A 19,811-nucleotide genomic window follows, 5' to 3' on the forward strand; every position below is an offset into this window, starting at 1 on the left:
GGTTTGTTGGATGTTTTAAATGTCACAACAACTTTGGTCAGGTCAATAACTGTTTTAACTTGAGCCATTACGTTTTATACTTAACTGAGTAATACGTTATATGAAGGGTAAAAAGCAAAACAAAACACTATTCAAAGATAGTCACCAATCTTCAAAAAAAACGTCTTCTACGGTTACATACAGCTCCACATGAAATCACAAGAAGGAAAATACTAACACTGATCAAGACAGAAGACATGACAGTATCAGAATCATTTGCAGATGATAAACTATAAAGACATCATTCTGGTAAAATGTACAAACATAGGTTCCTTCATCCGCTGATGTGAAATTTCTCAACAGTAAAGATGCATCACCGTCCTCCACATCCCTGCTCACCAGGCTCACTCTGCCCTTGTAAGATGGATGTTGGTCTTTGGTCGTCTCTTGATCATCCACATAAATAAATACATTCTTTGAATCATCATCTTTTATTCGTTCCCATGTTAAATCTGAAACCTTCCTGTTAAATGGATCCTGACATGGCAGAACAACATCCTCTCCGTAGTTGACTGAAAGCTTTTTGAAATCTACGCAGAAGTTAAAACAGAAAAATAATAATTAAAAACATTCATGAAAAGGAAACAGTTTTTACCTTTTTTTACTTTTCTAAAGCAGAGTGTGGAGATACACTTTGAAAAATCATATCAAGCTTTAAGTGCATATTTCACTTCAGATTTAACAATGTTTCCTGTTATATATGTTTTACTTGAAGCATTTTTTGTAATTGTTGATGTAATTTTCGTAACTTCATTCACTTACAAATCTGTACGGTATTAGCGGAGTAAGTTGTAAATGGATAATAAAAGCACAGAAGGAACAAATATTATCACTTCGTCTGTTCATTGAGTGTTTACACATACACATATTTATTTGTTTATTATTATTATATAAAAAATACTTGTTTATTTTTTTGAAAACGAAGTTACTAAATATAAATACTTTGCCATCATTACTGGATATTTCTTAGTGCTGTCTGAGCATGTTTTTAAAATGTTTCTCAACTGATTGTGTAAATTACCTGTCTTATAGTTTAGTTTAATATTTAACTACTATAAAATACATTACTTAAACTATACTGACTTGCTTGTGAAATAATTTTGAATATGTCCAGTAAGTGAAAAATAAAAACAAAAATATAATTGGAAACTCTTCTTAATAATGTGTCATCATTCCCAAATGAAAATTGAGTTGCGTGACATGTTATATTTTTCTGACCTTATATATATATATACAGTATATACATATTGTGTTTGTTTTTTTTTTTATTTCAAAAAGATCATTTTTCAACTGGTCCTGGGTCTGCTTACTCATAAAGTTGCTGTTGCATAGAAAACAGACGGAGATATTAGTTGCATCATTTATATACTCGATATCCAAAAGAGGTAGTTCTACATAGTCACTGTTGATTGATATGTGATCAACTGCCAAAATAAAAAATCTCCACCAGTTCGGAACATGACCTGAAAGAACATTGTGTCTCTCTGCACTCATCAGCAAGATGGTAATAAGTGCAACCACCGTCTCTGATATAGAAAATGTTAAGAAAGGAAGTATAAATTACTGATACTTCTTTGGTCCTGGATACTGACAGATACACGCTGGAGCACATCTAGAGTAGAGGCAGCTTTAATTGGCTTATATGTGATAAGACTGAGGCGATTCTGCAGACTCAGGAGGAATGAAGGCTCAGCGTTCTCTCTCTCTCCATAATATGTCTCATTCTTTTTTACAATTTGAGTCCCTTCATCACTTTTAAGTGCACTTTTACTCCCTGTAATAAAACTTTTCTATGAAAGGATTCAACATACCTGTGATAAACTAAGTCATTCAGCGCCACCATGTTGAGATGACCCAGTGGTCAGGTGGGTGTTCATCCATCTGTAATCTCCTTACTCTTGTCAGGGTGACGGTGGAGGATCACTTAACATCCATCACTTTTCCCGTTTCTTCTGTGGATTTGGCAGTTTTTATGGTGATTGTTTTAGGATGCTGCTGCTGGAGGAGCTCTTGGTGGCCATGTAACTGGACTTAAAGATTTGTTTGTCTGACCGGTAAGTAGATAAGTAGTTTCAAAACCCTTAGTTAAGCATTCTGCATTTTATATTTAATCCAAACCAGCATGTATGTATACTTTTTTTAATGCGTCTTTTCCAGTCATGCTCATCGGGTCCACCTCTTGATAGCAGGCAGTCAGAGGACGACAGCCATGGCCAAAGTCAGCCCACTAGACTCAGACTCCATTTTCAGGTCAGTTCCTCCGACTACCGTCCGACCAGATCATGATGATGACCTTGGCTGCAGGGCTTTCGACAATCGGTGAGTTATTTGGTTCACTGTGTTTACGTATCACAAATGTGTGTAGATTAGAAAAACACTCAGAGAGCACATACCCCCTCCAAGGAGCTCCAACACACACACATGTACAGACACACATACATTTTAAAACGAGAGACTTGATCTTCTTTCACCACATAATTGTGTATTTTTTTACTAGAGCGGATCAACCAGCAGAACCAGGAGTCTTGTTCAATTTCAACAACAGCAACAACAACGATGATGAGTGAGATACTCACCCCTCTTCACAAACATTACATCGTCACTCACTGAGTATTGTGTATGTCTAACATAAAAGTAGCTCGGCCTTTCAACAATTAAGCTTCAATTCATATCTGAGAAAGACCAAGGACTGGTGTTTGAAAGAGTAACTGTTCACCACTGACCCACTGTTCAAGTTACAGACTAATAGTGATTTATAAAACTCGTAAAAATAGAATAAATACGAGTGTGATTATTAAATAATGTATGAATGGGATTACTTTTATAAGAATATAAATAATCATTTAAGTGGATTAGGAACAGAAAAATAGACCCTAAAAAGCTTAACCTGTCAGGCTGAGACTCAAAACAGGACGGTTAGGCAGGCTATTAATCGTCTCAAAAAATAAGAAAATCTCTCCAACGGAGAACAGCTCAAAGGCTACAAAACAGTTAAAAAAGGGCGATCGGACTGGAGGAAAAAACTCCATTAGAAAAAACCAAGAAATCTAGAGAAAAATAAAACACACTCCAGGGGAGGAAAACAAACAGCTAGATAAATAACAAAAGCTACGGTTTCTAAACTACACCATTTCAAAAAAACAAAATCACTCTTCGCGAGGAAAAAAAAAGTCTTACGTGGTTGATTAAAGCTGTGGCTGTGACAAGGCTGGGTTGAACGAACGAGACGCTCTGGCACATGACAGGGGAAACAAAGACTATTTAAACACATGAGGGTAATGAGGGGGGAAGCAATTAGTGATCAGGGTTGACAGACAGGTGAGGGAGGGCATGTGACCTCACAACGGTGTGACATCCTCCTTCACAAAATCATTTAATGAAAAAAACAAAAACAACAACAACAACAATAAATATTAATGTTCTGAATGAAAAGAACATTTATTAAATATTTTAATGACTGAAGAATAACAAATAACTTTACAAATAAAATTTAAGTTTTTGTGTATATCATATTGACTGTATATCGACATTTGTTTGGATTAATTGCAGGAAAGATGAGGAGAAGAAGAAGAAGAAGAAAAAGGAGAAAAAAGATGCAAAAGAGAAAAAGCTGTAAGTTTTAGTCAGATCCTGACTTTGATGATATTTTTCTTCTTCAGAAACTCTGATTCATTGTTACATGACATTATTGTACTGCAACACTTCCATTACCTTTTTGATCCCTTCATACTCAACAATAAAGGAAAGAGAAACAGGAGAAGAGGGAGCGAAAAGAAAAGAAGAAGAAGGAGAAAGAAGAGAAAGAAGAAAAAGAGAAAGAAAAGGAGAAGGAAAAGGAAGCAGTGTAAGTTTGGCTCAGTGAAGGATATATCAATAACATTCGGGTTGATTTAAATATGTGATTCGGAATTGTCTTGAAAACTATTGTCTTGAAAAGTTTATTTCTTTGGCTTGAACGTGCAAAATAAATGTATAAACTCTAAAGTAATAAAAAGAACTATGAAAGCAAATTGACAAATTACTGAACTGTCACTGAATTACTGAATGTATTTTTATAGTACTGCTTTAGTTTGTTAGATTTTACATACAATATGTTTTAATAACCAAAAACACACAAACATAACATAAGTATTGTTAAAATAAATCATAAATACTCATTACATTAATTTTTTTCATCTGGCTGGTGAAATCAATTGTAAAGCTTAATTTTAATACTGCTGTATCAAGTTGTGTTTTTTATATAGTTGTTATACATGAATAGAAATCCAAGATGGTTCTATGTGAACAGATTCTTAATCTTCTGATTAAAAAAACAGATTTATTTTCTCTTTGTAGTCCAAAAGAAATCACAGTGATCGATCCAGCTGGGAACACTTACTATCATTGGCTCTTTGTCATTACCATCCCCGTCATGTACAACTGGACCTTGATCATCGCCAGGTAAACTAGTGACCACGACTCTCACACATACACTTTCAAACCTATATATTCAACACATTCTTTTTTTTTTACACTTTTTAACACTTTAGCTTGAATCACAATCAACCTGTGTAACACACATGTACGCTGCACAAACATTGAGCTGACCTGACAGTTTTATTTTCCTTCAGAGCCTGCTTCGAGGAGCTGCAGACGGACTATTTGGTTTTGTGGTTCACCTTGGACTTGCTTAGCGACATGGTTTACATTGCGGACATGGTCTTTCGGACAAGAACTGGTACGAGCGAAAATGCAAAAGTGCACTTACACACACTGAGATCCTCTAGAATGACATGTAAACTTTGCTTGTCCAGGGTACCTGGAGCAGGGTCTGCTTGTGAAGGACGAGCAGAAGCTACGAGATCGATATAAAATAAGCTTACAGTTCAAACTGGACCTGATCTCCATGATTCCTACAGACCTCCTCTATGTGGTGTTTGGCCTCAACTATCCAGAGATACGCCTTAATAAACTTTTCCGGTTCAACAGGTACAGCAATAAAAAAATCCTTGTTAATAATAGAGAAATCCAAATGTTTCTTTGTCCAGGATGCTGGAGTTTTTCCAGAGAACGGAGACCAGAACAAACTACCCAAATGTCCTTAGAATCTCAAACCTGGTCATGTATATCGTCATCATCATCCACTGGAATGCCTGTCTTTACTACTCCTTCTCCAAGGCAGTTGGTATGGTTGGCAGTTTCAATCCCTGCTATGTTTGTTGGTCTGAGTTAACTACTGCTTCCCCTACAACAACAGGGTTCGGTGCGGACAGGTTTGTATACCCTGATCCTTCTGACCCTGAATTTGGTCGCCTTGTGAGGAAGTACGCCTACAGCATGTACTGGTCCACTTTGACGCTCACCACCATTGGAGAGACTCCGCCTCCTGTAGAGAACTCAGAATACTTCTTTGTTGTCACAGACTTTTTGGTAGGTATTCCTTAAACAGTAACCTTGTTAAAGCTTTAGTAACCAGTTGTTTCCACGGTGACATGATTATTCCAAGTTCATAAACCAGTACCTGAATTGTTTTACCAAGCAGACAGTATCAGGACTTAACCCTTTTATTTACATGAAATAAATGTTGTGATATTCTGAAAATGGGCAGACATGAAATAACAAAATATATACTTAATTCACAACGTGCCAGTTACAGAGAGTCGAGAGAAATACTAAAATACTGACATGTATGTATGCCAAATCTCAATTTTTTTCCCCAAAACCTAGCAAGTACAATATACACAACTTATGTGTGTAACGGATATATAATTAACGTTCAATTATCTAAAATATTAAAATTGTTATATTAATGTATTGTTATGTTTATTATAGTTTAAAACAGTAAATTTGCTATTTACAGGCTATGTGCATAGGTAGTTGCACAAAAACCAGATGTTTTTTAATATATTTTTCCCAAACTGTAGTGTTTGGGTTATTATAGTATTAGAGTTAATGCACAATTTATGAAGTTTCTTTCCTACTAGCACTTGAATACACCTTTCGGGGTCATAGGGTGTTTCCCACTTAGATACAAAAAAAGAGTTTACACAAATTGTAGCAGCGGTGAGCACAGTATGTTATCTGAATTTGGTCGCCAGAATGCAACGGTAATTTAGGACTGGAGGAAATACTAACTACAGTGTAAATGTAGAGCCAGTGTAACTTCTCACCTGCTCCATCAGGTGGGTGTGCTGATTTTTGCCACCATCGTTGGTAACGTGGGATCCATGATCACCAACATGAATGCTGCCAGGGCGGACTTTCAGGCGCGCATTGATGCCATCAAACAGTACATGACCTTCAGAAAGGTTAGTCGTTTGAAATGTGATTCATTGAATCAGTCCATCACGGGGCACGTTTGAACAGCCAAACATCATGATCTATAGTATCGTGCACAGAGGTTTAATCCTGCAGGTTGGTCAGTCAATGTTGGTTTGTTGCATTTAGACATTGGTTGTCCAGCCACATTTGGAAAAAAAAAAGAAAATATATAATATGTTTAAATACAAAACTGATATTCCTTGCAAGCCTGGATTTTTAAAAACAAGTTTATTAATTCAAATAACTAAATAAGAGGGTGAGTACAATAAAAATAAACTGCAGATTCACGGCAGAATGTAACGTTTTATAAGTATGAACAATTATGAGCTTGCTTTATTTTTCAGCCTTTCCTTAGAGATTTCTCCTTTTTATCCCATTCCTGTTCATATCATTTTATATAGAAAAAGATCCACGTTAAGGCTAAGGAAATAAACAAAATGTCCTTCAGAGCTTTTTTTTGATTTCCAAAATATATCACAGAACACTATTTTTGTTTTATGCAATTTCGGTTTATTATGAATTTTGAGTTCTGAAATATTAAATGCATATTATATACTTCGAAAACTGGGGTTCCGTCTTTTATTATACAAACCACAACATGTTATTTGAAAAGTAATGTTGGTCTTTACTTACCAGGTGACCAAAGACCTGGAGAAGCGAGTGATTAAGTGGTTTGATTTTCTCTGGACCAACAAGAAAGCTGTGGATGAGCGGGAGGTTCTAAAATATCTCCCGGATAAACTGAGAGCTGAAATAGCTATCAATGTTCACCTGGACACCCTGAAGAAGGTGTGAGAACTGAAAACGCCGACTCTCTCATGCAACATCCGAGCTGAACAGAGATACACCTGTGTCGTCTTACAGGTGCGCATCTTTGCAGACTGTGAGGCTGGTCTGCTGGTGGAGCTGGTGCTGAAGCTGCAGCCACAGGTCTACAGCCCTGGAGACTACATCTGCAAGAAGGGCGACATCGGCAGAGAGATGTACATCATCAAAGAGGGGAAGCTTGCTGTAGTTGCAGACGACGGAATCAAACAATTTGTCGTTTTAAGTGACGGAAGCTACTTCGGGGAGATCAGCATACTGGCTATCAAAGGCAAAAAAACCTCTATATTAATGCTAAGATTTAAGATAAGAATTCACTTTGATTATCAATTTTCAAACAGGTAGTAAAGCGGGAAACAGGAGGACTGCGAACATCAGGAGCATTGGTTACTCTGATCTCTTCTGCCTATCTAAGGACGACCTCATGGAAGCTCTGACAGAGTATCCAGATGCTAAAGCTTTGTTAGAGGAGAAAGGAAGGCAGATTCTCATGAAAGATGGACTCCTGGACTTGGAGGTATACAATCCTACACCACAAAAATGCAGTACATATGGAGCAGTGTTTTCTCTCTTCTTTAGGTTGCAGCTCAAGGCCCAGACCCCAAAGAGATTGAGGAGAAGGTGGATCGCATGACGAGCACTTTGGATGTCCTGCAGACCCGATACGCCCGTTTAATGGCGGAACACGAAGCAACTCATAGTAAACTCAAACACCGTGTGACACGACTGGAGAAAAAGCTGCCGGTACCACCTCGGGCTGATCAGCCAGGTGACGCCCCGCCCCCTCCCACACCGGAGATACAGCCCGGCAAAGAAGAAGATAAATAGTAGTTTTTCACTGGTGTTTAAATTAAGAGTGAGTTACAGTGTAGATCATAACACTAATATAATTTGGGGCAATGTTTTAATGTATGTTTTGACAGCTTTATACTAATGTAAAAAGTAGAAATACTTACAGGCAACTGGATACTTTGTTTTTTGTGAGTGAAAGCTACATAATATTAGCAAGTATTGACGATACAACTGTTTGTTTCTTTGTTGTATTGTTGCACTGTAACACGTTACAAAACTTCACATCGGATAAACTCTTTAATCATCCAATAAAAATGTACAGAACTAACATCGGTCCTGATATCAGTTTAGCAGTAATGCTTAAATGTAGATTTCATTTTTTATTCAGGATCAAAACATTTTTATATTTCTGCCACATTAATAGTGATGCTGCTTATCAATACATAAATGATTACAAACCACAGAGCTAAGGACATTAATATACAGTTATACGGTGTATAATGTGCTTGTACAACAATGAGTTCCCTGCATAGTCCATCTCCTTTTTGTTCACATATTATTTTATTCTTTAATGTTTTGAAAATGTCATCTATGATTGTTGATATTCATCAGTACATTGATGCCCAAAAAGTTGTTTTTTAGAAGTTATGAGAAATCACAGGCTTAAAGCAATAGTTCAAAACAGTCTCCTCTTTTTTCAATTTGTCATCTCGTCACTAGATATAGCTGATAATTAAATGAACTAGGTTTTCTGAGAACATATTTTTATTTTTATTTTTTTTAATCAGAAAACTGATTCAATCAATATTGTGAGGATTTTAAAAAGACTAAACATTGACACTTTGACATTGAGATTTTCATTCGAAACAGAGCTGAGCCAACGTGTACAGTTAACTTATTTATCACTTTATTTTACTTTTAAAAGTCCACTCCTTCACTGGAGATTTTAAAGACCACGAGTTATGACAAACAACGAAAAACAAACAATGGAAAATACAACAATCACTGCAACAAAAAATGTGGTTGGATTTAATTTATTATATTTTCTCATACAACCTCATACCACAAAGCACACATTTTTAAAGTGCATTTTAAAAATTCTAAAACACAGTTCATTAAAAAAATTTAAAAATTGTATTAAGTAGAGCGTGTCTGCAAAGATACTTTTGAGTTTATAGTTACATACTTTGATTCATGCAGTTTATGAACGAGTAGCTGCTGACACGTCGCACTGCCCGAGTGCCTCTGGGGTTCGTAGTTCTATTGGCATACCCTCCCATTATACGGCATTACAGCATTCCGTTTTGTACTACAGTGACCAAGATGCAACGCGCGCATCTGCGCATGAAATCCGGACAACAGGCTTGCTGCTACTTCTAACTATCCATAAGGTGTGTGTACCCCTCAAGTCTTTAAAATTACCTTGATTGTTTTTTTATACTACACAGGATAGTTAGTCAATTGTATGAAAAATATTACGTTTAAAACAATAAAAGCACAAAGTTTCGTGGTTAAATGTTTGAATGACAGTTAGCTAGCTGTCAGTTAGCAATATTTGGTGCTGTGTTTTGTTTATTTTTAGATGAACACCAACCGATATGCACATCTGTTAAGGACATTTATTAAAACTTGTATTTGAAAATTGGATCATAATGCGTTTTCTATGAGCACTGACGACTTGCAAGTTAGTTATACATGCTACTAACACAGTTGGTTATGAAATAGTAAAACATAAATAGATTGACCTACTTTAGATTACAATTTAGGATTATAAAGAACAATAAAATACTATTTAATGTAATGTTTCAGGTTTCATTGGATCGAAAAGAGGCAAAATATAAATAAAAAAGGAAGACATTTTATTTTTTAATGTCATATTTTGGTGGAAATGTGCAAGAAAGTGTATAAGAAAGTCAAACGTTGTATGTTAACAGTTATTTTAGCATTAGAAAACACACCCACTATACAAATAGATGTCAAGTGTTTGAAAGTATAAAAAAATCCAGATATTTGTCTTCCCTCAGTGAGGTGCGTAAAGATAATCCAGCATCTTGATGCTTTTTTATCATTTTAATCCACCACTCTTTTTCTTTTTTTTTCTTTTTTTTAGCAATAAGCTTTTGGATGGATCCAGCCTGGCGACAGCAGGGAAGGGGCCGTGGGCGAAATGATGGGGAAAAACCACGACCTGGACAGAGGCAGCAAGATAAGCCAGGAGGGCCCTCAGGAGTGTGGGGCCCAGGAAGAGGCAGGGCAAATACCCCAGCAACACCACAACCAGGTTTCCATTCTCATATAAAAAAATCAAACGAGGATCATTTATGTGTAAAGTTCTAACTTGGCATGTTGGATCACAGGTGTGTCTGGCCAGTCCAAATTTGAAGAAATAAAGAGGACAAACCAAGCTGCTGCTCAGCGCTTAGTGGAAAGTCAGATCAGCTCTTCCTCTTCTGATGAAGATGACGATATTGGAGATGCCGAGAACAAAGACGGAAAAAGAGGGAAAATTCTGGCCTCGACTTTTACGGCCTACACCAGCAAGACAGGTGAGCGCAGTGTTACCAGAGCAAGAAGAACAAACCTTAATTTGTAAATATATAAACTTCTTTGTGTCATCAGATAATACTCGGAAAGACATTTTTGGATCAATTTAAATGTGATTATGGTTTGCTAACATTTTCAACCCTAGTCTATGACTTAAGTCTTCACAGTGTTTCCACTATTATCTTTGATCAGGCCCAAACAAACAGGAAATTATCTTAAAAAGGAAGTGACTTAAATCATCCTGTTGGTGATTTGAAAAATAATATTTCCATTAATATTAAATTGTGTTTATTCAACTTGAATGATTCATTAGGGCAGTTTCGGTGAAGACTTTGGTTTTGCACTTGTTCATGTCCTTGTGGTACTAGAAGCAAACACCACAACAAATACAAAGAAGGATGATATCACAATAGTGGCAACATTTGTAAAGGAAAAGGTTACATGTTATTTGCTGTGGTGTTCACTTATGCATAATGAAGCTGCATCTGCATAGATTTCACAGTAGAGCATATTTCTGCTTGTCAAGGTGGAGAGTCTACTGGTCTTGACCGAACAGGCCATTACGTCAGCGAGCTGTTCCAGTCTGGAGCTGTCACCTGTCTGATCTGCATCGCTTCCGTGAGAAGGACTCAGCCGGTAAGATATATGCACACACACAGATATACACACATGAATGCATGGTGTGACCCCAGGCACATACTTTCTCGATGTTCCAGGTGTGGAGCTGCTCCAGCTGTTTCTCCCTCTTCCACATCCCCTGTATTCAGAAATGGGCTAAAGATTCAGTCTTCCTTGTGTCTTCTATCACCGATGATGATTTTGGGCAGAAGCAGCATCCATGGCCATGGTGAGGAGCCTAGTCTCTACTTTTTCATCTGAATACATACATTCACATTAACGCTGAATTACAAGTTTAATATTTATTTCAAACTTAAAAATGGAGGAAGGCTTAACGGTCCAAAGTCTAGAAAGTAGATGGTACTACGATTGTAGCAGCGAGGTGGTGCTACCAGTTGTTCATCATTAAACGGTATATGCTGCCCCCTGTGGTTAGTTATGTAGATTCTCAACTTGAATAGGCTTCTAGGTTTTAATTTTTAAGAAGTTGAGTAAGAAACAACTTGGTTTTCTGAATATATTATCAGTTAATAATGCTCAACACAAAAGTACTCCAACGATTAAAATGAAAAGTATAAAACCATAGCTGTACTTAACCAGACACATAATGTTGATATAATATCCACATCAGCTCCAAACCTTGATGGAATACATTTCATAGAAATGTGAAACAACATGTCAATCATTCTGAGTTTGGTGCTCAATAATGATAAGTGTATTGTTATTCATTAAAACTATTTATTTACATCACTATCAGTCTAATTGGTTTTCTTTGGTTTGTCACTTAAAACATATTTTGGATGGGGAACAAGCCTCAAAATAAAGTAGTAATCTTTTTACTTGCAACTCAACTGTATAAGAATTTCTTGAGAATTTCTCCCTTTATTATTTGTATAGTTTTATTTTACTATTATTATATTTATTTGTCTTGTCTTCTTGTCTTGTTTTGTTTGAATTAACTGACAAGTATTATGAATGTAAATTCATATTTTTGACCAATATATCTAAATCAACTCATCGTGTTTATCTCCTTAGTCCAAAGTGCCGAGCAGAATATCCACACAGTGAGACTCCCAACAGGTTGGTGGTTTGAGATTGTATGGCTTCATTTCCTCTTAAAACTAATATGTACCGGTAGACTAATAAGATCTGCTATTGGGTCAATTATTTTCTTTTCAAAACTTTCTCAGGGTCAAGGTGACCCAAAGGCCCGAAAAACATTTTTTTTTGTTGTAACTGCCTCCACCACTGCTTGGTATTTCTAGAAGCCAGGGAGGTCGTTCACCTTGACCCGGAGACAACACAAAAGGAAACCACAAATACATTTTTTTTCGGGGCTTCGGGTCCGAACATTCTGAGTTTCTGATTAGAGTTCTTGGTCCTTGTCTCACAAAGGGGCAAATCCGGCCCTTAAGACAATATATGAATATTATAAGATGTTAACTCACTCTTTTTTTTTACTTCCAGTCAAAATGTATGCACGTGTAGTGTTACAGCAACCTGTGATTTAAAAAGACCTGTTTTAATCCTCTAGATACATGTGCTACTGTGGGAAAGTGCAAGATCCTCCAGCTGACCCCTGGCTGGTTCCTCATTCTTGCGGCTCTGTGTGTCAAAATAATCTCAAACCTGCCTGTGGACATACCTGTCTGCTGCTTTGTCACCCAGGTATCACTTGTATTACCCAGAATGCTGTAGTTAGAGTTGTGCGATATCTGGTAGTAAACAGATGTGTATACATCTCTTTATTTGCAGGTCCATGTCCACCATGTCCAAATATGGTGTCTGTGTCCTGCATGTGCGGAAAAGCCAAGCCCCTTCCCCGACGTTGTAGCAAGAAGGTGAAAACCTGATTAAGTGATATTCCTGTGGCTTGGCTTTTGAGTTTGTATAAAAGGTAAATTCGGGGTTTTGTACTACTGGCTTGAAATTTTGTCATTTTTCACCAACAGGCCTGGTCCTGTCAACAGCACTGTGGGAAGCGTCTGCCTTGCAAGCAGCACACATGCACCCAGCTGTGTCATGAAGGTACTCAGACATATAAGACATGCTTGAAGTTGATAACATTAACATTCAAATGTTGTTTTAGAGTGTTCTCCGTGCCCACGCTTTAGTGTTCAAAAGTGTGTCTGTGGCCGAGAGGAGGCCCAGAGGCCCTGTGCCAGTCGAGAGTGGAACTGTAAACAGGTATACGCAGAATTAGTGTTTTTTTCCTCAACCTTCTCATCTCCCTCGTCCACTCTCTCAGGTGTGTGGATCCCTTCTGTCCTGTGGCAATCACACCTGTGAGGTGATCTGTCATGACGGCAAGTGCCCTCCGTGCCCCCGGTCAGTCAGTAGAGCATGTCCCTGCGGCAAGAGCAGTGAGTTAAACACACACATGGTACAATTGTTTGTTTCAATACACATACAAACCTATGCCTGTGCATCTAGAGTCGTCTCTTCCGTGCACTGAGGACATTCCTCTGTGTGGAGACACCTGTGACCGCAGCCTGTCATGTGGAAAACACACCTGTTCGATGAGATGTCACAGAGGGAGCTGTGAGATCTGCAGACAGGTCGAACATTAGGGCCCGCACTCATTCTTACCCTAACACTGTAATATTGAACTCATTAAGTCTGTTATTTTCCAGGAGGTGGAGCGAGAGTGTCGGTGTGGAAAATACAGGAAATTAATGCCTTGCCATAAAGAGTATGTGTGTGATTCTAAATGTCCGAACACCAGAAGCTGCCAGAAACACCAGTGCAGGAGGAAGGTGAGCTGCAAACCGAACATGTCTTCTATAATTTATAACCAGATGTAAGTTACAGGATGATTAAGGTGAAGCCAATGAAATGAAGTTACGACAAAGTCTTCCTTCTGTAAATGCAAAAGTATATACATTGTGTTTTGGTTATGTTATTTGTAGTTAAAAACCTTTCTTATGAAGCAAAGTGCTTTCCACTTAAAGGTCTTAATGCAAGCTATCAGTCAGTAAATCTACATTATCAAGAAAAAAATTTAAATCCTATGATATTCTAACTACAAAAAAGTTTAATCTCACATCTTGAATCTTTTTTATCCATTTAAACAGAACTTTGCTGGAAATGTTTTTTAAAGCCAGAGTGTTTCTGGATTTCAGTATAACGGAAACATTACAATCTCTATCTGCTATGCACGATCTCTAAAGTCTTTCTTTGATGTTTACAAGTTGAAAGATGAAGTTTAAAAGTATGAACTCTCTTTCATTTCTTATTTATGTTAAACTGGACTTTAGAAAGTCATTGTGTTTTTGTTTCCATCCGATTAGCATTTTGATTAGACTTGTTTCCCTGAACCCGTCATCTCGGTGCTGCTGTTTCCCGTTGTGGAAATGTCATCCGTCTGCTCGGTGTGTGATCTGATATGAAAAGGTTGACTAAGCTGCTGCTGATTGTGCCCAATTCTACATCCATTATCGTTTGACTCCTAATGTCGCTTTGCTTTGTCTCTCATCTTTTTCATCTTTTTCATCAAGATAATTGATGAAAACCCTGACTGGAACCTTTCAGCTTGTTGCTATTTAACCAGAATTTTCCCATGATTCCTTGTTTCAGTGTTGCCCCGGTAACTGCCCCCCTTGTGACCAGAGCTGTGGACGAACCCTGGGGTGTCGCAACCATAAATGCCCCTCCGTCTGTCACCAAGGTATCACAATTAATGCTGCTCCAAACTAATTTTCTGGATAAATGATAAAAAAGCAATGTTCTTCCTGGATTTTTAATCCATATTTCCCTACTATTGATATTATGGATGTCGGTGTGAATTGGGATGGAAAAAAAAATCAACTGCTAGTGATAACCTTAACTTCCTTGAGAAAGGAAACCAGTAAAAAGCCTTCCTGTTGTGACAAGGGCAGACTTGCACATCATTTTTCCTACGCGTGTCCTTCAGAGCAAACGTTTAAAGTTCATGGCATGTGTTTGTGATCTGAAAAAAGGTTCGTTCGAAACAATTGGACACTGTGATTCACTCCATGTTGAGTTGCTGGGATCTGTTACTCTTTTCTCTAATATATAGTCTTATTTCAACTGTAAAGTATCCACAGATAACTTTGTTATAATAAAACACTCAGATTATTAGCTGAATATTAGATGGACTGATCAGATGTTGTTTCTTCTGTGCACGGGTTACATTTTGTGACTTTTCTCTAGAGGGAAAATACTTTTTATCACTGTCAAATATGTTTGTTTGTATATGAACTAATTATTATCTATTTCCGCTGATCAGTGATTTTGTCAGTAAACTGTCTTAACATAACATGGCTCTTCCGATAGGGTTATGTTTGGATTTAACCTTTTGATGACCCTATATTTGGCAAATTACACACAAACACAGATTCTCTTTCTTGTCCCTCCGCAGGAAGTTGTTATCCATGTCCAGAGACAGTAGAGGTTCGCTGCACGTGCGGCGCCACTGTCTTGGTTGTTCCATGTGGCCGCGAGAGGAGCACCAAGCCCCCTCGCTGTAAAGAACTGTGCAGGTTGGCTCTTTTTATTCTGGGCTACACATATTCAGTCTGTTTTTATGGTTTTATGGAAAGTCAGGAATAATGAAGTCTTATGGGTGTAGTTGAAACATTGCAGAAAATAGTGGTCATTCGTTTGGTTTCAATTTTAGACAACTATCGGTCACTATTAAACTATCAACCTCCCTGTGTAGCTGGGGTAGATTCCAGTTTCCTGTGAGTTTGCGATGAGACAAGGCAGTAGAAGATGAAATTCATGTATGTTTGGATGACACGGATGTTAATACAGCATTGTTGAAACAGGAGCCCGCCTACTTGCCACCATCAAAGCAGAGAGAAACACCGGTGCCACCAAGGACCTTGTCCCCCTTGCAAGCAGGCCTGCTCGCAACCCCTATCAAGCTGTAGCCACACCTGCCCCATGCCTTGCCATGACGTGGTGCTGGTCAAGTCCCAGCAGGTAAGATTAAAAACCTCAATTTTTTATATTTGAGTTACATTTTCACTCTTGATTTTTTTGTTTGTTTCAGGTCCGACTAGCAGGTCCATGGGAACAACCGTCTGAGCCCGCCTTCGTCAAGAAAGCACTGCCTTGTCCTCCATGTCAAGTCCCTTTACCCACGTAAGCAGCTCACACAAATGAAGGTGTTCAGTTGATAAGACCTAACTCAGTGGAAATAAATTTTAATTAGAGAATAGCCATGTTCCAAAATCAGGTGTGTTTAATGCTTAAAGTTATAATCTTAAAATTCATGAATGAATTCATCATTGATCAAAGTCGTATGAAACGTGTCACTTTGCTTTTACATAAATAATGTGCAAACTGGCACTTTGAATGAAGTCTCCACATTTGTCTTTCAGGTCATGTTTTGGAGAACATGAGGTAGAGTAAACACTTATTATTTATTGTCCAGTGTCATTGGTAAACTATTTATAAACCGGAATGTCAATCATTCAAACTCCTCATTTGTCAAGCCTCTGCTCCTCCTCCTGTTTTCTTTTCTGTGACTTGTTTTACTTCCAGACATGGTCCATTATTGCGTCTGTACGTTTGACCTCTTCCAGTCTCTTCATCCGTCTGCTTGTCCTTCTCTGTCAAACACGCACTTTTGCTGAAATGTATCCGATTTATCTGACCATCCTGTGTCTCTCCTTAGGTGAGCCCAGTGCCGTGCCATCGTAGGGGACCCTTCTCCTGTAAAAGACCGTGTGGACAACCTTTGACCTGTGGCAACCACAGCTGCAGCATAGTTTGTCACCCACTGAAGGACAAGGTGATTCCCTTAATTTACGTATGAAAGCTTGTGTCACTTATAAATCCATTGGGGCGACCAACTAAAAGCTTATTTAAGTACACAACCAGTGTTTTCTTAAAAAATATTTCAAGTTTCATCTGTTAAAGAGGTAGGGGTGTATTATTATTGTAGGCTCAAACAATACAGAATATTAAGGGGTTAAAGAGCATCGCAGCATACGGATTGATCTTTAAAAAAAATCACAGATCGTGACAGATATGTCAGGTATACTTCTGTTTAATTTGTGTACCTTGTGGCTCCATCAACTTATGCTTTGATAGAAACACTTGAACATGTGCATTAGTTAAATCAACATTTATGTCATGGCAACAGCTATGAAATAATGCACCAAACAAAACAGTTCCTATGGTATAACTTGTGTTTTCTGCAGTGCGTGGTGTGTGAGGAGGGCTGTTCTAAGCCACGCCCACATGGCTGTCCCCACACCTGCCAGAAACCATGTCACCCAGGTGACTGCCCGCCGTGCAGCCAGATGATTCGCCAACGTTGTCACTGCAAGATCAGCATTTTGTTTATAGAATGCCTGTAAGTACACGGAAACACTGATTAACCTAGTCTACACTTCACAGTCATCATGTCTAAATGTTCACTTTCTGCTGCATGACTGAGGCTTCTAATTACGGTTCCACAGGAAGATGGCGGCAGCTGACAAGGAAACAAAAGTGTATATGGGCTCCTGCAACAATCAATGTCCGAAAGAGGTGCGTACTCTTGTCCTCTTGCATGTTGTTAATGTCTATACTGTGAAGTCGACCTCAATAACGTGCGTTTGTCGGATCAAGGAAGATGTTTTATTAAAGAAGAACTTCCATCCACTGTAGGCAACGTTCAGCGTAACCAGATTTGTTTATTTATTGTATGAAAGACTAAGTTGTCCCTCAAAACCTCAGTTTCCTTCACAGGGCTTCACATCTCTGTTGGATCACGAGAACTTGTTTATCACACCCGAGAATTGGAGTCACCTGCTCCCCATTACAGAGTGTCGCCATGTGAAGAATGTTTTCCGCTGATAGTGTTAGAATTCACGGAGCTCCACATGCTCACACGGTTCCACCGACTCGTATCCGATTAGTCTTCAACGCACTTAAGCAGCACCATGCAAAAGCTAATGATTTTCTCCTGACTCTGTGGGATTTTAACATCTGCTAGCTGCTTTAAACCAGCGTAAATTCTCCCAACAGTGCTACAAGTAGTGATTTAGTGTCATCATTAGCTCTCTGCCTGAACCAATACTAGCCGTCTCATGTTGACACCTGCTGAGCTGAGATCACGCAGGATGACACACATCTGCTGCACTGAGCGGCTGACCCACACTAGCCACAACCTGCAGACTTTACCGGGTAAAAGTATTTACACAATTGATGTCGGCATAATTGTCCCCGAAGTCCTTTTTGGAGCTCTAGATTACACATGCACACACACACTTAAAAGGTCTGAAGTCCGGGTGTGTAACTTAAGCTGGCCAAAAGTTAATGCGGGAGACATGATGGAAACATTAAAGAGAATTTGAGACCAAGTGTAGACACCAAGAATGTCTATCAATGAAGACGGACCGAACTGATGAGGACATTCCGCTGGTAGACTTGGATCAAAGACCATGATTGTAATAAGAGGCTTCATGTGTGTGTGTGTGTGTGTGTGTGTCTTAGTTGAGCTGCGGCCATCGATGCAAGCAGACGTGTCACCCCGGTGTGTGCGAGGAGAAATGTCAGCAGAAGGTCAAGGTCAAATGTCCCTGCAAGAGAATTAAGAAGGTAGGTTCATTCCACCTTCACTAAGATGTAGATTCTCTTATCGATCATGACTCTTCTTCTCTCAGGAGTTCTGCTGCTCCACGGCTCCTCAGGTCGGACTTCAGTGCGATGATGCTTGCAAGGACCAGCAGAAGAAAATAGTCCAGGTGTGCACACATGAACACACACAACATCAAAAAATCACGCATGAGATGACATTTATTGGTACAATATCGCACTTGAGATGATCAATTAATTCCAAGTGTGTGTGTTTTAGCTAAAGGAGGCGGAGCAGAAAGCTGCTGTAGAGGAAGAGCAGAAGAAGCTTCAGGTGAGACATTACTCTTTTTACACCACAATTTAAGCAAAGGGTGTTAAACTCCACATGTCAGACACTGGCATCATCAACAGGTATAATGACGATGAGTTGAAATTAAAGTTGTTGCTTTAATGAAACGGTTACATTGTTGTAACTAAATAGCGTTTCAGTTTAATAAAGTATTTCACACAGCAGGAGGGACATGATTGTGTTTTGCTGTCATTCTGGTGTCACGACGCATCATTCCAACGGCGTGATGTGTCGGTGTGTGCAGGAGGAGCTGGAGGCATTTGAGAAGCGCCAGCAGCGAGGAGGGCGTCGGAACAAGAAGAGGGGGCGACGGGAGGAGCTGGATGATGAGAGGGGAAGGTGGGGATGGTGGTGGAGGTGTGCAGCTTTCGTTCTCGTGCCACTGGGTGGAGTTGCACTGTCTGCTGCTGCATACTTCGTCTTCACCTCGGAATCCAGTTAGACTGTGACGGCAACTACGATGATGCTAACTCAAGTGCATACTCTGAATCTGAAAAAATCACGCTATGAAACTTTAAGTTATGTTTTACATCATTAGAGAAATGATTGGTCATCGGAGCCAAAGGGGGATTTCAAATGAGTTATTTCAATGCATTTCCTTAAGATACCTTAATCATTGTCAAACATTTCTTGGCTCTTTTTTTTTCGAAAGTGTGAATCAGGAAATACGTTCTAAATAACATTAAAGTATTTCAACTGATGTTTTTGTTAAACCTTTTACTCATTATGTGCTTGATATGTGTGCAGTTGATAGTTGGACATATATCTAACTGAATATTGAGCACCATTGAACTTTGTTTTTACCTTC

General features: G+C 38.6%; 2 protein-coding genes across 2 annotated transcripts; both read left to right on the plus strand.

Annotated features, from left to right (window-relative positions):
* Positions 1-3,810: 3,810 nt before the first annotated feature.
* On the plus strand, positions 3,811-7,992 carry cnga1b (cyclic nucleotide gated channel subunit alpha 1b). The gene is made up of 11 exons (XM_087789813.1): positions 3,811-3,883; positions 4,375-4,479; positions 4,650-4,756; positions 4,833-5,007; positions 5,067-5,203; positions 5,276-5,448; positions 6,201-6,326; positions 6,976-7,128; positions 7,204-7,435; positions 7,506-7,681; positions 7,744-7,992. The coding sequence occupies exons 2-11, from the start codon at positions 4,451-4,453 to the stop codon at positions 7,990-7,992; spliced, it is 1,557 nt and encodes a 518-aa protein (XP_087645939.1). The 5' UTR covers positions 3,811-3,883; positions 4,375-4,450.
* Positions 7,993-9,285: 1,293 nt separating this feature from the next.
* nfxl1 (nuclear transcription factor, X-box binding-like 1) lies at positions 9,286-19,703 on the plus strand. Its single transcript, XM_087789814.1, has 25 exons — positions 9,286-9,347; positions 10,067-10,237; positions 10,314-10,502; positions 11,027-11,136; positions 11,217-11,347; positions 12,154-12,198; positions 12,653-12,786; positions 12,874-12,959; positions 13,071-13,146; positions 13,208-13,305; positions 13,367-13,481; positions 13,552-13,676; positions 13,752-13,874; positions 14,695-14,785; positions 15,500-15,620; positions 15,909-16,065; positions 16,136-16,227; positions 16,467-16,488; positions 16,763-16,879; positions 17,292-17,446; positions 17,553-17,622; positions 18,571-18,675; positions 18,741-18,821; positions 18,932-18,985; positions 19,248-19,703. Exons 2-25 carry the CDS (start codon positions 10,081-10,083, stop codon positions 19,443-19,445), a joined length of 2,652 nt encoding a protein of 883 aa, XP_087645940.1. The 5' UTR covers positions 9,286-9,347; positions 10,067-10,080; the 3' UTR covers positions 19,446-19,703.
* The last annotated feature ends 108 nt before the right edge of the window (positions 19,704-19,811 follow it).

The sequence above is a fragment of the Callionymus lyra genome, chromosome 4 (assembly GCF_982586985.1).
Source record: "Callionymus lyra chromosome 4, fCalLyr1.hap1.1, whole genome shotgun sequence".
Lineage (NCBI taxonomy): Eukaryota > Metazoa > Chordata > Actinopteri > Syngnathiformes > Callionymidae > Callionymus > Callionymus lyra.